Source organism: Mytilus trossulus, chromosome 1 (assembly GCF_036588685.1).
Source record: "Mytilus trossulus isolate FHL-02 chromosome 1, PNRI_Mtr1.1.1.hap1, whole genome shotgun sequence".
NCBI lineage: Eukaryota > Metazoa > Mollusca > Bivalvia > Mytilida > Mytilidae > Mytilus > Mytilus trossulus.
Genome location: NC_086373.1, coordinates 31,570,729 through 31,588,647, shown reverse-complemented (window position 1 = coordinate 31,588,647; position 17,919 = coordinate 31,570,729). Strand labels below are relative to the sequence as shown.

The 17,919-nt window shown below is 31.1% G+C and overlaps 2 protein-coding genes across 3 annotated transcripts; both read right to left on the bottom strand.

Moving 5' to 3' along the window:
- Positions 1-897: 897 nt before the first annotated feature.
- On the bottom strand, positions 898-9,417 carry LOC134721520 (uncharacterized). The gene is made up of 4 exons (XM_063584601.1): positions 9,315-9,417; positions 5,370-5,457; positions 3,050-3,213; positions 898-1,285 (listed from the first exon to the last, which is right to left on the bottom strand). Exons 1-4 carry the CDS (start codon positions 9,388-9,390, stop codon positions 1,155-1,157), a joined length of 459 nt encoding a protein of 152 aa, XP_063440671.1. The 5' UTR covers positions 9,391-9,417; the 3' UTR covers positions 898-1,154.
- A 1,376-nt stretch (positions 9,418-10,793) lies between these two features.
- LOC134721539 (uncharacterized) lies at positions 10,794-17,625 on the bottom strand. 2 transcript variants are annotated; one of them, XM_063584623.1, is made up of 4 exons: positions 17,508-17,625; positions 14,565-14,652; positions 13,664-13,836; positions 10,794-10,973 (listed from the first exon to the last, which is right to left on the bottom strand). In XM_063584623.1, the coding sequence occupies exons 1-4, from the start codon at positions 17,560-17,562 to the stop codon at positions 10,855-10,857; spliced, it is 435 nt and encodes a 144-aa protein (XP_063440693.1). In that variant the 5' UTR covers positions 17,563-17,625; the 3' UTR covers positions 10,794-10,854. The 2 variants fall into 2 exon arrangements, with proteins under 2 accessions (XP_063440693.1, XP_063440702.1); XM_063584632.1 differs by having other exon boundaries at positions 13,673-13,836.
- Between the last annotated feature and the right edge of the window lie 294 nt (positions 17,626-17,919).

Genomic DNA, 17,919 nt, shown 5'->3' with positions numbered 1-17,919 from the left:
GCAAACTAAGCACCAAACGAGAAAACACAGACTGTACAAAGATCAAACATGGATTCATTTCCAAATTACTGTTACTGTGAGATGTTGAACAGTAATATAAGTACTGTTACTTTGTTTGTTGTTTTACTGTACATGTACTGATTTTATTCATGGATTGATACTCCATATCCGTTCTTTTTTTGTAATTCTAAAATAAATCTGGAAACACACAAGAAAAATGGAATTTGAATTCAGCGAAGCAAAAGAAATAAGAATGCAAATGGCGTTTTCAGAAATTGTAAAAGACAGAATTATTCAAATAACATCTTCATGTAGCTGTCAAATTAGTCTGGGACACAACGAGATATAAATGATACTGCTGTTATGAAATAAGATATTGAATTTATGAATAAAATATTTTTTTAAATATAGGAAAATTATCTTAACATTCTCATTTTGGATTTGCGGAAGTATAGAAACATTGAAATGTTGGAAACCAATAGAAATTGGAAGTTAATCATTAAGTAATTAATCGACGAGGTTACCATATTGTTTGATATGATGAAGATGATTCATTCTAAACAGACTTCAGTTGTAAGGGGTATGTGTGCTACATAACTTTTACAATTTACCGAAGATTTATTATTAATTATTGAGTGCCAGTTTTGTTGGTTAAACTGAGCCACGAGATTAAATATTCTACCAAGTAAAAAAGGGCATGCATCCACAATTTGGCATAATAACGAATTCAAAAGCTACAAACACAATTTGTCCTCAATTAAGAAAAAATGGTACGAGGTTAATCAACTTTTTTAGTTCTCCGTCAATTTTATGTTTGTTCATTACAAACGTTTTTTTAAGTTCTAATACATATATAAAATTTCAAAATGTAAATAATTCATCACAGATACACAGATACATCCAAGATTCATTTAATCTTTCTTCAAAATCAAAAGACTTTATTTTTTATTGTTAATTAATTAAATCGACAATTGTACAAAATACTTTGACTTCATATTTATTCTTTGTCCTTTAAGTCTCACGCAGTAAGGTATCAACACTAAGGGTATAACATAACTAAATATGAGGGATATAGGTTTATTCACAATATAGAAATGTCGGAATTTCAAACACTTTGAATTTTGGTTGATTGTTTGCTTGTAACTGATAAATTATTAGTATTTCGGTGGTGGATAGTTTCCTTGTGGTGGTGGATAGTTTGGCTGGGGCGGTGGATACGCTGGTGGTTGATTATACATAGGGCCGCCTGGTTGAGGATACTGACCATACATCATTGGTGCTGGACCTGAAATGACAAAAAAAATGAAATTTTTCATTGAAAACTGTTTATGAGCCATTCACACATTATGATAGTGTTCTTTACAAAACTTAAAATTGAGAATGGAAATGGGGAATGTGTCAAAGAGACAACAACCCAACCAAAGAAAAAAAAATAGCAGAAGGTCACTAACAGGTCTTCAATGTAGCGAGAAATTCCCGCACCCGGAGGCGTCCTTCAACTGGCCCTTAAACAAATATATACTAGTTCAGTGATAATGAACGCCATACTAATTTCCAAATTGTACACAAGAAACTAAAATTTAAATGATACACGACTAACAAAGGCCAGAGGCTTCTGACTTGGTACTTGCCGTTTTATAGCATATAAAACATGTTTGTCCCTTTTTTTTCCACAGGGATGCTGCAAAACCTTAAGAAAATAAATTTAAAACCGTTTGCATATTGTTTCATGCTTATCGTTTGTCATAAAAGTTCATGATATCTAATAAATTAGTAGATTTAGCTAACAAAGTCCTTATATTTGAATAAAGTAACATCAATTGTTAGTTGAAAATTGTTTTAATGTCATCAGTGACGCTCAGATCAAAATAGTTTTAAAGCCAAATAATTACAACGTTAAAGAGCATTGAGGACCATAATTTCTAAATTCAAAGATTTGTAAACCGAAATTTGTAGAAATGACCACAATGCCTCTTGTGGTCAGTTTTATATATATTTTTATACATTATGACTTGGATGAAGATAAATCTCATTGGCACTCATACCAGATCGTCTTATTTCCAGTTTATTAATTCAATGAATTTTAATATTCTTTTTTAAAAGCGCAAGTCACCAGATATGAAAACAAAGAGCAAGCAACCCAATCAAAAATTGAAATGAAAATTAATTTGCAAAAGCCGATACAAACAATTTTCGCTATTATTGGATAATTTTCATTCTCACTCAAATCACTTCGGGAAAAAATTATCGCTAGTATTTATTCATAACCGACCAATCAGAAAACTTCAGCCGGAACTATAAAAATGTAATCGGATGACTGCCCTGAACTTTCAAAATAAAAGTATTGTTCTCGTTTCAATTTTACCGTGTATTTCACAAGTATATAATCAAATTGAATAAAAGAATAGTAATTAAATCACGATTCTAACAAAAAAGTAAATTTTCACATAAATCCGCTACAAACGTTTTTCTGTCTGCATGTGTTATGGATATTTCTTCGTCTGCTTATTTAATGCTCCAATCCTCAATCATGGACGTATAATGATTATGAAAATATACTTTAATTTAGATACAACTCCCCAAGAAAAAGCAAAAACTGAAGATCAGGAAGGTTTTTCCTTCATTTTGACCTATAAACAAATAGAGCTATCAAATAGGTGACACTGGTCTTTTTTAAAACACTGGCTGATCAGTTCAAAGCGAACTTTTCAAATAAATTAAAAGTACCAGATTTATATGTTGATACACTAGGGCAGGTTTAATATACACAAAACTCATCAGTGACGCTCAGATCAAAATTTCTAGAAAGCCAAAGTAAAAGAGCATCAAGCACTTAAAACTCACAAAAAATGTGCCAAACACGGATACAGTAAAATATGCTGTCATAAGAACATCATTAATTACATACATGCTGATCTCTAAAAAAAAAATATTTCAAATTGTTTTGTGTTTGTGTTTTGTGCACAAGATTTTGCAACGAAACCAGAAGTAAACTCAATTTTATTTTCATAAAAAAATCAAATAATACCGTCTCTGCCATTAAGATTACCTTGATGTTGTTGCTGTTGTGTGATAACAGTAGTTCCGACAGAGTGAGGGGTGGACCGAATAGTAGTGACCCTTGTTCTATTATGGTTTTTACATATAGTAATAATGACAACAAGGACAACTATAAAAATTATAGTTCCTATTACCGCTCCAGCTATGGAACCCCTGCAAAGGTGAAAAAAGTACCAATTAATATATGCATGTAAGAATAATACGTAAATCCAATATATAAACAAATAATACTCATCCAGAAGAAGAATTTTCAAGGACCATTGCATCGGTCTATCATAATGAAAGTAATATTTATTTCTCACGAATAAATGTATATAATGTTTACTGCTGGACGTAAATCAGATAACAATTTTCTCTAACAATAGCCAGGTTGCCATTATTAGTGTAAAATTGCTAAAAATATGTAGTGCAAAGGATCGAAACTTCTGTCGTGAAGAGCATTTGTGCAAAATATTGTTACTCTTTATCACAACTGCTTTTTTAAATTGGTAAAAGTTTGTTTTTTTAAATATACCGATAAATGGTTCAAAAAATCAACGTACATTGATCATAAAATTCAAAAAAAAGCTCGTCCACCTGCCTAGTAATCGTGCAACCCAGTCATTGATAAATGCTACTAATTTGCATGTTAGTTCCGTAAGCGGGTCACTGTTTTATTACCATGTTGTCGTAGATGGAATATATTAGTGTTGATCTGCGGTTTGCATGTTGTGTCGACTATAATATTATTTGGTTATTCGTTTCTGTGTTATAAAATTGAGAATGGAAATGGGGAATGTGTCAAACAGATAACAAACCCACCATAGAGCCGACAACAGCCGAAGGCCACTAATGGGTCTTCAATGCAGCGAGGTGTTCTTGCGTATGCCTGTGGATTATTTTTGTCGCGAATTGATATCGCGAGAATATTTTCTAATTGACAAAAATCGGGAGGTTTAGCTTGCCATTAAACATTTTTTTTCTAATGTTCTTTACAAAGTCAGCAATATAGCATATGTAATTAAATAGTTCGTTTGTATTTGTGTTGGCGGGTTTTTTATTGATACACTTTGATGTTTCTGTTGTTTCATTATTTTCCTCTTATAGTTGATGTGTTTCCCTCGGTTTTGTTTTTTTAACGTTTGAACATCGGTAAAGTAGCATTGCCTTTGCCTACTAATTCAAAGATTGTAATTTAAGTAAGTTCTTGTATGCTTAACTTTTGTTTTACCTCTGAAAAAGAAAAAAAACACATTATTCACAACCGCCTGATGTGTTATCACTAGGGATGTCAACGAGTATTCGAGTATCGCTCTGTAGTACCGAGTATCGATTACCAAAATTTTACTCGACTAATCTGTTTCATTTTGAATGTTGTTGCTTTCTTTAGCTCAAACGAAATATAATTTTATGGAGAGTGCCTTCTAGGGAATCAAATATCAATCAAATTAAATCAGAATTTAAATACCATTCGAGTGTTTGCGTTTAACTGTCCTAAAAATTCCTGCAAACATATGTTAGATATATGAACAAAAGCAGATTTTTTAAGACTTACTTTTATAGCTGATATTAATCTTTCCCGTGCCTATGTATCTTCAGAACATATATTTTCATCAGCAGTACTTTAGTTAACTAATACGTTCGGGACTCGACTCGTAATAGAATCAGTGGCCAAGATACAAAAAATAAGAGAACATATGTGTCGACCCTCAGAAAATGAGTAACGGCACCAGAAGTTATATTCATCACGAACCCTTTTGTTGATCATTAAATTTTTTGTGTCTTTTCCCAAATGCTGTTGTTTGATAAATCAATAAAATGAAATTCCTTAGACTTTTATTTAATCCTAGGTAATAATTGTGAGGGATTTAGTACATAAGACAACGACCTATAATTTTGTACTGCCATTTTGTAAATGTTTTAGGGAGCGAGTACTCAAGTCGCTCGGTATATCCAACGAGTAATCGATTCGTAACTCATCATCGAGTTGACATCCCTAGTTATCAATATTGTGGGCTTATTATGACCATATTGTGTTGTTCTCTGTTTGTTTACTGTCATTATTGTAATTGTATGTTATGTTATTTTGCTATTGCATTTTGTTTGCTTCTGCAATAAAATATATTCATTCATTTATTTAACATTATTAATACGCTAAATTAATATATAGCAGAATTCATCAATTAACCTGCTCAACAATTTGGCATCACAGCTATAGATGAGTTGTTGACAAAGACATTTTAAGAAATTCTTGTAGAATTACAGTTTTTATTAATACATTGTATATCAAAAGGTTAAAATATGCAAAGAAGCAATGAAATGGTACATACCCACTAACTGTATAATCACATACGTAGTAATAATAAGGATAGGAGGAGGAATAACGGTAGTAACAGTATTCACCATAAACTTCCAGAACTGAAAAATATCAAATCTTTATATATGTCAGATTGGCACATATTGAAGGTGGCGCAAAAATGTTATCATTATTTATGATACATAATTTGAATTATCTATAAACAAAAAGAAATATTATTCTATGTAGCTTTAGAAATGGGTGAATACACAATGGTAAAAAAATATATATCCATTCAGACAATACAAAGAACCTACGGACAGAGATATGAAATATTACAGGTCAACGAACTGCATTAAAAAACGAGCTCCTTATAATAACTCGCCATAAATTCACCCAGTTTGACAAAAAGTGAAATGATAAAACTTGCAAGAAAAACCAACGGCCATTTTTACTCCTAAACTTTGGTTTTATGTATTTAGCGTGTGGGAAGCACTTAACGAATGGGTCTGTTTCGATATGTTTGTGAGCGCTAAATTTTAATTCTTCATTACACAGTGTTGGGACAGTATAACATGATAACATGCAAAAAACTTTACATCGATTCCAGGCTTATGATTAGGTAACCCAGCTATGCTTTTCGGCTAGGTAACATTTAACACTGTGGCGCTTCAATCAAATCGTTCATTGGAGAAATTTAAACGAAGTTGGTGAGCTTTTAAAACCACAAATTTAAAGAAAACAAGATATTCAAGTACGAAGATCAAACGCAAATGTATCTTATAGTACTGGTTACTAGTACAAAGTTTTTAAAAAATCTATGAGAAAAGTTATAAACAAAAAGTCCCAAAGCAAATGGCAAAACATAAAGCTAAAGAAAAATACGAAAGGATATTAATAATGTATTTTCTTATGTAGAAAATGGTCGACGAAAGCTGGTTTATAGCTAGCTAAACCTCTCACTTTTATGACAGATTCATAACATTCCATATTGTTGATTACGATGTGTGAACAAACAAACAGACATAATAAGGTAGAAATGTCCATAACAGGGGTACAGCATTCAACATTGTGTTATTATCATAATCACTATCATAAAATCAAACATATCAATAAAGATAATCAAAGAGGCATACAGATAAAGCAGATTCGCAAATACGAAAGACAAGCATGCAAAAAGAAATACCATAGTACAAATGACGGGGTGTATAAATATTAAACAACGTCAAATGAATGTTGCCAAAAAAAATAACATTTTAGGTAATACTCTAAAAAGTGAAATAAGAAAGTTATATCACTCTTAAATTTTTAAGATGATTAATAACGTTAGTACCTATTATCCATATTTTGTGACCATCGTATAATATTTGTGAAGTGACACAAAATGCTTATTAACAAGGACTTTGTACTCTTCTGATGAACTTTCATTTAGAAAAAGACTTTCTTTCACGTATCCATGGCTATAGCTATTTCAAATCCAAAGTATAACTGATAAACAAACCGCGCTCTAAAAATATGAATTTCATTAAGTATATTTCCGACTGCTTTATTTCAAATTCAGCATAAACAGTCTGAAAAATCACGATACTGCCAAAGTATGAATTTCGTCATCAATAAAATGACAAAAATGCATGACTAGCTATATATTTAATTGTGAAGAGAACAATGTTATAACAGATACATATAATGTTACATGATCTTATATCCGTATTTAATTGTTGACATATAATAATGAGTTTATTTAAAAGACCATAAACTTTTGATGGACGGTATCCTTCTATCAAAATATACAAACACCAGTATTACTATACCTTTATCAGTAGCTGATTAGTGTTAATCTAAATTATATTTGACATATAAATAATCATAAAATGATACAGACTAATTTTTGAAATATTTCTATGGCTTGATTATCAATATTGATTGTCATCTGTTGTTTGTTTTCTTGCGAGTTGGTTTAACTTCGGTATATGTATTTTCTTTTACCATTAGGGGTATGGCATCTTCTCTTATATAGTTGTGTAGCAAATATAATGATTTAACCAGATAAACAAAGTATATCAATCCTAGCTCTGAAATGAGATATAGTTTAGAAAAACAATAAAGTAAGACGGCTGAGGAAACCTGCCTTAAACTAAGGACATTACTTTAAAACGAACCTTAGTTTAAACGAAAATCTTAACTACTTAAAAACGAGGTCTTATTTGATAATATTTTGGCCACGAGCATCACTGAAGAGACATGTATTGTCGAAATGCGCATCTGGTGCAAGAAAGTTGGTACCGTTAATTTTATTGATAGCTAGCATAACGCAAAATCGACGAATCAAATAATTAAACTTTATTTATCTAACTCATTTATAGGACAACAGCGTTGATTAAAAATAACAACATTCGATCTGCCATCTTCCTAGTATGCACATATTCATTGTTAACAATAATTAACAAGTGTTTGGTCGAATCCGATATCAGTAACAAAAGTAAATGTCACATATAATTTTCGGTTGTAGTTATTAAGAAGACCAGGACAGGTTTAAACAGAAATATCTTGAAAGCAGAGAAAACTGTGCACTTTATAATTAGCATGACTATTTTTATATGACAAAAAAAGAACAAAAAATCCAGACTAAAAGAAAGGCGCATGTACTTTAATTCAACCACTACTGTGCTCTAGCAAGTCTTTAAATTCATTGTGTTGTATTTCGAGAAAGTCTGACATAATGTTTTATCAGAAAAATTAAAAGTTTTATTTGAGTGATAATAACAGATTATTACATGGCATTTCTCATATCGCATGTATTATAAGCCCTAAGTTCAATATCAAACCAGAGCCGCATGGCTCTAGAACTGATATTGACCATATTGACCGAGGGCTGATAATACATGCGATATGGAAAATGACATGTTATGATCTTTTAATCATATGCTTCAACAATGGAGATACATATCAGATTCATTTATTTATCCTTTTACGTGGTTCCCAAATAGGAGTTCAAAGAGTGGTAGTTTACGGACGTTGGACACCAAATTTAGTACATTGGACATCAAATATTTCTATCAATACCTCATCAGAGAAGAACGACATTTTAATATGGACGAATCGACAAAAAATATAATTCAACAGTATACATAATGAACACTGTTTGGAAAAGTCAACCTTTTTTCAAGTTACTTTCTAAATTGTGTTTGAAACTGTTAAAAAATGCATTTATGTTATAAATTGACTGGGGTTTTTATGTTGTTTTTTTATTATTTTACAAAATATACTTTCCGGTATCCAAATAATTGTTGTGTACACTACTTTATAATGTCTTCCACTAAAAACATAACTTCGAAGTGTAATTTCAAGATTTTGCCGAGTATCACCAAAATACCATACGATACCGTTACGGTATAACAGTCGAAGCATGTGATAAACATTTCATATCAGCCCGCTAAGTACCAATTCGAAAAATATGGAATGTATGTTAATTTAATGCTATACTCATACAGTAAAAAAATATGTTATTAAGTCTGAGTATATGATCAATGAAAATATTACTTTTGATGTGATCGTTTAAACTTTACTTTTGTATTGACACATTTATAATACTTTTAATGTTCTGCTTAATGTTAGTGACACTGACACAAATACATGTACCATAAGTTCGTCATAACAAAGGCGTTACTTAATAATTATGTTAACAGTATTGGTGGATGTTAGTAAAATGAATGATAATCGTATAAATACACAATCAACAGATATATAAATATCGTTAACAATGCTCTTTATTTTCGTACTTGATTTTGCCTAATTTTTTTTTCTTTTATCCGATCGTGAATGGTGAGTCTTTTCGCTAGTAAATGATTTTAAATCGTAAACAGTCATTTTGATCGTAAACATTATTTGAATAATATACTATGCAATCATGTTTGGTCAATTTAAGACTTATCCACTGTTGGAAATTCAGTACAGATCTTCGTGTGATTATCAAACTTACCGTTTATTAGTAAATTCAGAAGTAAAGAGAACAAAAAACGATGTACAAGATCCATGGCTATTTTTCTCAAGTGCATATAAATGAGATAAAACTGTTATTGTACCAGAATTATGGGAATGAACAATAGACTTTGCAATTTAAATATTATTATTCAAATCACATTGATTTAGATATTATCGCGTATTACAAAGGTTGATTATTCTTTGTTTTGTGTATTTTGCAATTTGAAAAGAGAACAATCAAGATATAAAATTAAGCGATTCTTTTAAAGTCATATTAAACTTCTTATTTAGAAACACATGTGTTTTATATACGTGTATGGCTGAGCTTTACTTCAAAACACATGGACATTAACTTTCTTGTAAAAGAAAACCTTTTCGATAAATCTTCATAAATGTACAGCTATTGAATCAATGTCTATCTGTGACTAGTTCGCTGATAATTTTCCGAATACAATAACCTTAACTATGAGACCTCTTGTTAAAACTTCCGCATCTGTACAGCGCAACAAGGGTGGAACCGTTAGGAAAGAATGTAAACAATCGTGCATTGAAGTACATAATTGATTCTTAAACATCACATCAATTAGCAGCTGTCTTTGTCATTTATTGTTTCACGAACTCCACGTTCTGAGCAATTATAGTTTATAAATGTCACGATTCGGTTCATGTTGGCAACATTCTAGACAATAGACCACTTTCGAGTTCATCCATCAACGGTAAAAACTCGTCAATTTTATGCGCTTTTATGACGTCATTTACCAGATGAGGGGGGTCGCCTGTAACCCTGCACTATTTACGTACATCAAGCGTATTACCTGTATAATTGATCGTCATTCTGCAGGATAAACTAGAAATAATGGTTGTTATGTAGGTACCTAATGACAGCAGTGCCGATTTTCAATTTTGAGAATTCAATTTGCCGAATAATTTGTACAATATAGAATTATAAATTTCCAACCACTGCATACCTGAACAATCTTAACATCTTAAGAATTCTTATATTTCTATAAAATCAACAGTTTTAATAATGGACCAAACATTCATCTTTTGTTTTGTATTTTCTGCCCCTCCCGAAAAAAGATGAATTAGTCTGCCTAATATAGAGGTTTACGGAGAAAGATTCAATTCTACTGAAAGCATATTTAAATACGGTTACTTCTAGGCTACTCTTGAGAACAGTTAACATGCAAAGATAATCAAATAAAGGCAACAGTAGTATATCGGTGTTCAAAAGTCCTAAATCCTTAAAGACGATCCTGAGGACACCTGACAAAATTGGTGTTGTTTATTCATTGATAAAACCTGAGTGATACCTGTTCATCCTTTGCGACGTAGAAAATAATATAGTATTATCTATCATAAAGCTTGCGTACAAGGTTTTTAATACGCTATATTTGGTGTAAACAAAGCCTTACACATGTTATAAAACTGAGAATATATCATAAATAAATATGTATACCAGTAATAAGTGTCAATGTAATATGACATAAAGATTTATTCAAAATATAGAACTTGTAGTGCATATATATCTAATATTGTTAGTATTTTGGTGGATAATTTGGTTGCGATGGTGGTGGATATGCTGGTGGTTGATCATACATAACAGCGCCTGGTTGTGGATATTGTCCATACTGGCCATACATCATCTGTGGCGGACCTGCAATAACAAAGTAATATCGAAACACGTCCATTTTTAATTGATTTATTGTTACTCATTATTGTTGTCTTCAATGTTTATTTCATAGAAAAGAAGGCGTGTACTTAAAAGGTTTTGCAGAACACAAAGTGTGAATTTTCATTGAATAAGATCTGTATTTTGTACATTCGTCGCTTTCACAAATATTAGTGCGTAAAACTAAATCATGAGAAGTGCTTCAGTGTCATGAAAATAATGAATGTTTTATATTAATGTGGGGGTTTTTTTTTTGGGGGGGGGCAAAATTGTAGACTTTTTGTTCTTATTTTTATAATTTAGAATTTTCTCGCAGAATGATCTCCGAATGATAGGAATATATGTCATTTTAACTTTTACAATCAGTCACAGTTCTCTTTAGAAAATAAAACAAAACGGGCCCAATGTAAAACCAGTTTTAATAGTCAGACCAGAACCAGAGGCAAATAAAAATATTTTAGATTAAAAAAGCTTTAACATCTTGTTTGTTGGGGGTTTTTTTTACTCGCTTATTGTATTTACATTTCGTTTTGATAGACAATATCAAATGGTAAACAAGTTTTGCAAAAGTTAAACAGTTAATTGCATATATTATTTCAAGATCTAAATCTGATTTTTATTTAAAAACATTTCAATAGTGCATTGTATTCAATTACTTAACGATTCAAAATGGGCTTTATTGAATATATCTTATGATATACACGTGGCTCATGTTTTTAAAATAGAAATCTGTTTCGAGGGATACAAAACGTATTAAACTTCATTAACGTCACCCACGCTGTTCCTACAATCCCTATGATTTAAAACAGAATCTTCGAAATTTCCTCCGCAAAACAAAATAAAATGTTAACAACCACTAACCACTATACAAACTAATTCAATATATGTTTTCCTTTAAGTTTTTATAGCTCTTGGTAATATGCTTAGTAATATCTAGTATATTTGAGGATTAAAACAACAAAGCTATATCAAAAAAACGGATGTCCAACGTTACATTTTTGAACAACTGTTTATCTCTTATGTATAGTGATCCTATTTCTTATTCTCTGATCTTCCCGAAACTTGGCAGAAGCAACAAAGTGTGTCAGTTCTTGTTTAAATTAAAGCCGTACTTTTGTCGAATTTCGTTTGACTCGGTGGCTGCATATTCAGCTGGAATAAGAAAAATGTCCAATGACGTTTTTCGTTGACTTAACAGCTAAAAGGTAGTTTTATAAATAGACATAGCTAAAAATGTTTAAATAATGTTAGATAATTATAATATCTACCGAAAGAACAAACATTTGCCTCATTGTTCGTGAGTTAAAAAATTGTAGATTCTATAAAACCATCTCTACACAGTCGTTTTTAAAGCGGTAGCCATTTTGTCCAAGTTGATATTTCATTTGTCCAAGCAATTAATGCTGGTTTTTTATTTGATATTTTAAGTAATTTATAATTTACCAAACCAAAGTTAGATACACCAAAAGAACATAAAGTCTAGTTTCTTTTTTTATTAACTGCATGTTTGAAACTTACAGGAATAAAATACTACGAAACATTACAATACGGTAGCCATTTTGTCCAAACGTCAAAAAAAGTCGAAAAATCCAAAAAAATCGACGTTAAATGTGCAAAATTTGTTCCATTGTATATTCTTGATACTTAAAACGAATACACTGTAAAAACAGCGTTTAAATTTGAAACGGATCTACAACATGTTTAGGTCTAAACGTGTTTAGGAAAGCGTTTAGGATCTAAACGGATATTTATATAAAAAAAACCACGCATGTTGTGCATGAAACGGAGGTAACTGAAAGACTTATCGGAAACAGCGACAAAAACAGTTTCACTGAAGTAATGCAACCCTGTATTATACGAACGATTCAGGTGAAGATTAGTACATTTTAAAAGCAAGCAACTTCAAATGACTGGGAAAATATTTTTTTAAGATCGGGTTATAATAATTTATATAATGGTTGTATTTCGACAAGTTATGTGTCAAGCAATATTTTAATACAATTCAATTCAAATTAATCAAGATATGTTTTTATTTACTTGCAGAGTGTCGGAATTTTGTATTAGGGTTGAATCAAGATATGAAAAATTTACAATGACAGATGATATGCACCATGCAATTTAGCAGCCTGTGATTAAAGTTGTGTTATAATTCATTTATTGAAAACCGTATACTAATTCTGTTCCATTTTTCCATTCTTCAAGTTCATTACTTACTACAATTCAACATTTTAAGGTGAATTAAGGGTAAAAATTATCTAATCGATTTCCACAGCTTGAGATAAATAAATTCATGGTAAATAGACATCACAAAATTAATAGAGACAGATTTAGAATCAACCAAATACATAAAAAAAAAAGCAAATGAAACTTGCAAATTGAATAAATGTACGTCAAAAGTTTCAGAAAACTCTCTTTGACGTCGTGGTGGTGTAACGTCGTGTTGTAGGAACATCGTGCTCAACGTGATACCGTTATAGAATCTATATACGAAGATAGTTAAATGGTAAACAAAATTAGCTGTGTTTTTGACATTGGTTTTATTACAGCAAAATTACGTACGATTGCAACCTATAACATATATTTTTGTAAATTTTTTATCAGGCATGGCCAATGTAATGCATTTTCAAATTTTTCATAATGAAAATTCACCGATACTTTTTTTGAATTAAGATTACCATGATTACCTTGTTGTTGTTGCTGTTGTGTGATAATAGTTGGTCCACCATGATGGGGTGTTGTATGAATAGTTGAAACTCTTGTCCCACACTTTTTCTTACAAATACTAATAACGGTAGATATAAATACTATACCGAAAAGAACTCCGATTATAGCACCAGCTATCGCACCCCTAAAAAAAATAAGTGTAAATCAAGAGATATAAGTACAATGAGTGTGAATCCTTTGTAAATTTTACAGACACCATCATGAATTAAGAGCGGTTCTGATCCTAACGTCTTAAATGCATACAATCCTGTACCTTTTCTAGAATACTAGACATGTTACCGGGTTTGTACTAATATGAGCAACACGACGGGTGCAACATGCGGAGCAGGATCTGCTAACCATTCGAGAGCAGAGCACCTGAGATGACTATCGTTGTTTTGGTAAGTCTTTAGTTTCCTAAGTTGTGTTTTATGTAGTGTTGTCTGCCTGTTTGTCTATTTCTTTTATAGCAATGGCGTTGTAATTTTATTTTCGATTTATGAGTTCGAATGTCCCTCTTTTGTAAAATATTAGCAAAATATATCTAAAGTTCCCAAATTTGGAAGATAGGGGTTAGTTCCTCAAATATCAATAATACCAAAGACGAATTTCTAAACTTAAGTTTGAATCCGTGATCTAGTTTGATATTAAAGGGGAGTTGTTAACACAAATAAGGTGTGTCTTAATCTCCTGTAATCATGTTCCCTGGAATGACATTTTTGTGGCTCTGCCTGAAATTAATGTTTATAATCAAGGCATGAAAGAAAATTTAATAGGCTCATGTGAGATGATTGATTAAATATCACAAACATACCACGCGACATAACAATAAAAAAGAGAGAACTAAATTAGAAAAACAAAAATTTTACATACCCATTTACTTCAGTCTCACATTTATAGTAATAATATCCATAGACGTATAAGTAGACATAGTAACAATATTTACCGCTTACTTCATAAACTGCAAATAAAAACCCCTTTTAAAATCCGAGTACCAAATATTGATCATATATTAGACATTTTATTTAGGTTCTTTTGGAAACATGCAGATTGAAAGTATTGTCCACAAAGTTTTAAAATCAATTATATATATATACACAATGTATATATATTTAGACCCTTCTACAACGAAATTTGTTTTAAATGCATACGTATACAAATTGCTGTTTTTATCCAACGCAATCATAGGTTGGAACCTAGTTTCAATTTAGACTTGTTTATATATGTATAACTCGTCTAAACATCAGTCAAACAATATTAGATCTGTAAAAAGTTAAATCACAAAAATACTGAACTTAGAGGAAAATCAATTCGGAAAGTCCATAATCAAACAACAAATCGCATCAAAAACGAATGAATGTGAAGGGATGAAATACTATCGATCGCGCTACACTGTGCGACGTAGATACGGATTATGATGGTGAAAGTTCCTCCATCGTTAAATTTTCATCCATGGAGATCCCTGATAAAGAACAGCAAAAAGAGCAATTTTACTTTTTTGTTGCTTTTTGAGATTTTTGCTGTGCATATATACTGATTGTGTGTTAATAATGGATAAATAAAGACAATAGTAGTATACCGTGGTTCAAAAGTCATAAATCGATTTTTTACTATTATAGCGGACTAATTTATGAAATATAACAGGTTACCGAAGCGCATCCAACATTGAGCACACTTATAGCGTGTTGCAATAGCAGAAACCGGTTTAATTTACAATATGTTAAGCAATAGTATTCACAAGACAAAAACTATACTTCCTGGTTCACATTACAATAAAGAACTTAAAAAACAAATGTTACAGGTAACAACCATCAAAAAGACGAATGCGTGTGTTTTGCGTGGAAAAGACACTTAAAGAATGTGGCAGGGTTTAAACTGGTAGTGAGTTTCAAAATTTCAGCTTCAACTACAGTACTGTTATTCCTTAAATCGCTGTATCGAAAGATATATCCAACCTAACGTGAAACAATATTCCATGATCTTACTGCGGTGTTAAATTCATACCCTTTAACAAAGAATAATGATTAAAAAGAATATTAGATATATTTGGACTGTAACTAATCAACAAACCATACAAACAACATCATCGTTAACATTTGGAAGTGATTTCATAATTTCCATAAGGTGTTTACATCAAAACCAAAAGATCTAAATTAAATATTTTTATCTTTTTAAGAAATTTAGGTTATTTTGATCCCCGAATATGTTCAATCATAAAGTATTTGATTTAGAAAAGCAAAATTCCAATGTCTTTGATAATATATATCTTATACGATTTTAAAACATCAGATGAACTAATCACAGTATTAGGATGTAAGCTGTATATCATATTTAAAATTTGTTAATATAAAACAGTTATCAAAAGTACCAGGATTATAATTTAGTACGCCAGACGCGCGTTTCGTCTATATAAGACTCATCAGTGACGCTCATATCAAAATATTTATAAAGCCAAACAAGTACAAAGTTGAAGAGCATTAAGGATCCAAAAAAGCATCTGTTGACTGCGTCCAATGGGGACACTGGTCAGTATTGTATCAAAAAAAGTAATTGGTTGGTTTATATAATTAAGATTTAACGCTGTTTGAAATTTCATTAACTTAATAATTAATATTTTTTTAAAAGGGTTATCTCGAAGTAGACTTTTTTATCTATTTATTCATATTCAGTTCATATCTAGTTGTTTTTAGGGACGGAACAATAACATATATAAGGAATACTGTAAAAGAGAGTCGAAAGATACTAAACTTACATTCAAACTTATAAATCGATATGAACCTTATGCCAAAAAAAGCCGAAAAGACCAAAAAACAAACAAAGTACATAAAAGACAACATCGAAAACTATAAAGACTGAGTAACAAGAACCCAAGCAAAAACCGGAGAAGGTGTCTCATGTGTTCCGGAAGGAGTTCAATGAACCGAACCGCAAAACAATTAATTTCAATGGTTCCTTATGGTAAAATTGATGCCATCCCTTTGAAACTTTCAGTGACATTATCATAATTTGGTTGAATTTCATACGATGTATGTGTCTCAGATGAACAAACGTTTGTTCTACTTCTTGTGTAACCGTCCGAAGCACCAGACGCCATCCCAGTTTTTGATGGAAAAAAGTAAAATCACAAAAATACTGCACTTAGAGGAAAATCAATTCGGAAAGTCCGTAATCACATGGCAAATTCAAATAACAAAACGCATCAAGAACTGTCATATTCCTGACTTGGTACATGCATTTTCAAATGTAGAAAATGGTTGAAAAAGCCTGGTTTTATAGCGCTAACCCTCTCACTTTGATGACAGTCTCATCAAATTGCGTTATATTTACATTGATGCGTTAATGGTTTCATCTTAAATTTCTGTGATTTGTTTTTGGACTGTTATTTTTCTGTTGTTTGCTTTCCTTCGACTTATGATTTTAAATCGTCGTTATGTGTCTTCTTTTTTAAACCATTGTTAACAGTATCATTAAATTTTCAAAAATAATTTGCACAACTGCGAACGAAATATAACGATTAATTGCGCCCTCTGATAATTTTATATGCATGTTGCTAACCAAATTAAAAAAAAACATCCGTATCTTTCCCAGCTTTTTAAGATAACACTATTTGGTAACACAAGTAAGACGACACGAGAAGCCCTTGTTTCCAACTCAAACTCAAGCAACCGATAAAAACAAATCATATATATAAAACCGGATTAAAATAAAAGTTAACCTAAAAATCAATCTTTTTTAATCAATAACTATATCTACCGGTCTGTATTCTGGCTCAGACAATTGATAAAATATTTGGAGTCAGTGTTTATAAAAACTTACCGCTTATAACTAAATTCAGAAAAGCCGAGCACAACAAACGATGTATCAGATCCATTATTACTTTTGAAGTGTCTTTTAAAAGATCCAAATTCTTATTGTACAAGAATACTGAGTTTGAACAATATACTTTGCAATTTAAAAATTGACATTCAATACACATTGCGTCAGATACTATCAGATGATACAAAGGTTGATTATTCTTTGTTTTGCTATGTCCTTTACAATTTGGATAAAAAGAACAATATAAATATAACATGCAGTGATGAACTTCCTTAATTGACCACTTATACAAGTATAAATTGACTAGATCTGGTACTATTAAAAGGCACACTCTGCATTTAAGGAGAGGGTAGTGCCGTCACTTGCAGAAATTGGAAAAAACAAAACCTGCAAGAAACACTTAAACAAATAC

Coding starts and splice junctions, on each gene's coding strand:
- LOC134721520 (XM_063584601.1), bottom strand. CDS start 9,390: ATGCACTTGAGAAAAATAGCCATGGATCTTGTACATCGTTTTTTGTTC. Junction 5,458..9,314: donor TCTGAATTTACTAATAAACG/GTAAGTTTGATA, acceptor GATATTTTTCAG/TTCTGGAAGTTTATGGTGAA. Junction 1,286..3,049: donor ACAACAGCAACAACATCAAG/GTAATCTTAATG, acceptor TTGTCATTTCAG/GTCCAGCACCAATGATGTAT.
- LOC134721539 (XM_063584623.1), bottom strand. CDS start 17,562: ATGGATCTGATACATCGTTTGTTGTGCTCGGCTTTTCTGAATTTAGTT. Junction 14,653..17,507: donor TCTGAATTTAGTTATAAGCG/GTAAGTTTTTAT, acceptor TTTTATTTGCAG/TTTATGAAGTAAGCGGTAAA. Junction 10,974..13,663: donor ACAACAACAAGGTAATCATG/GTAATCTTAATT, acceptor TTGTTATTGCAG/GTCCGCCACAGATGATGTAT.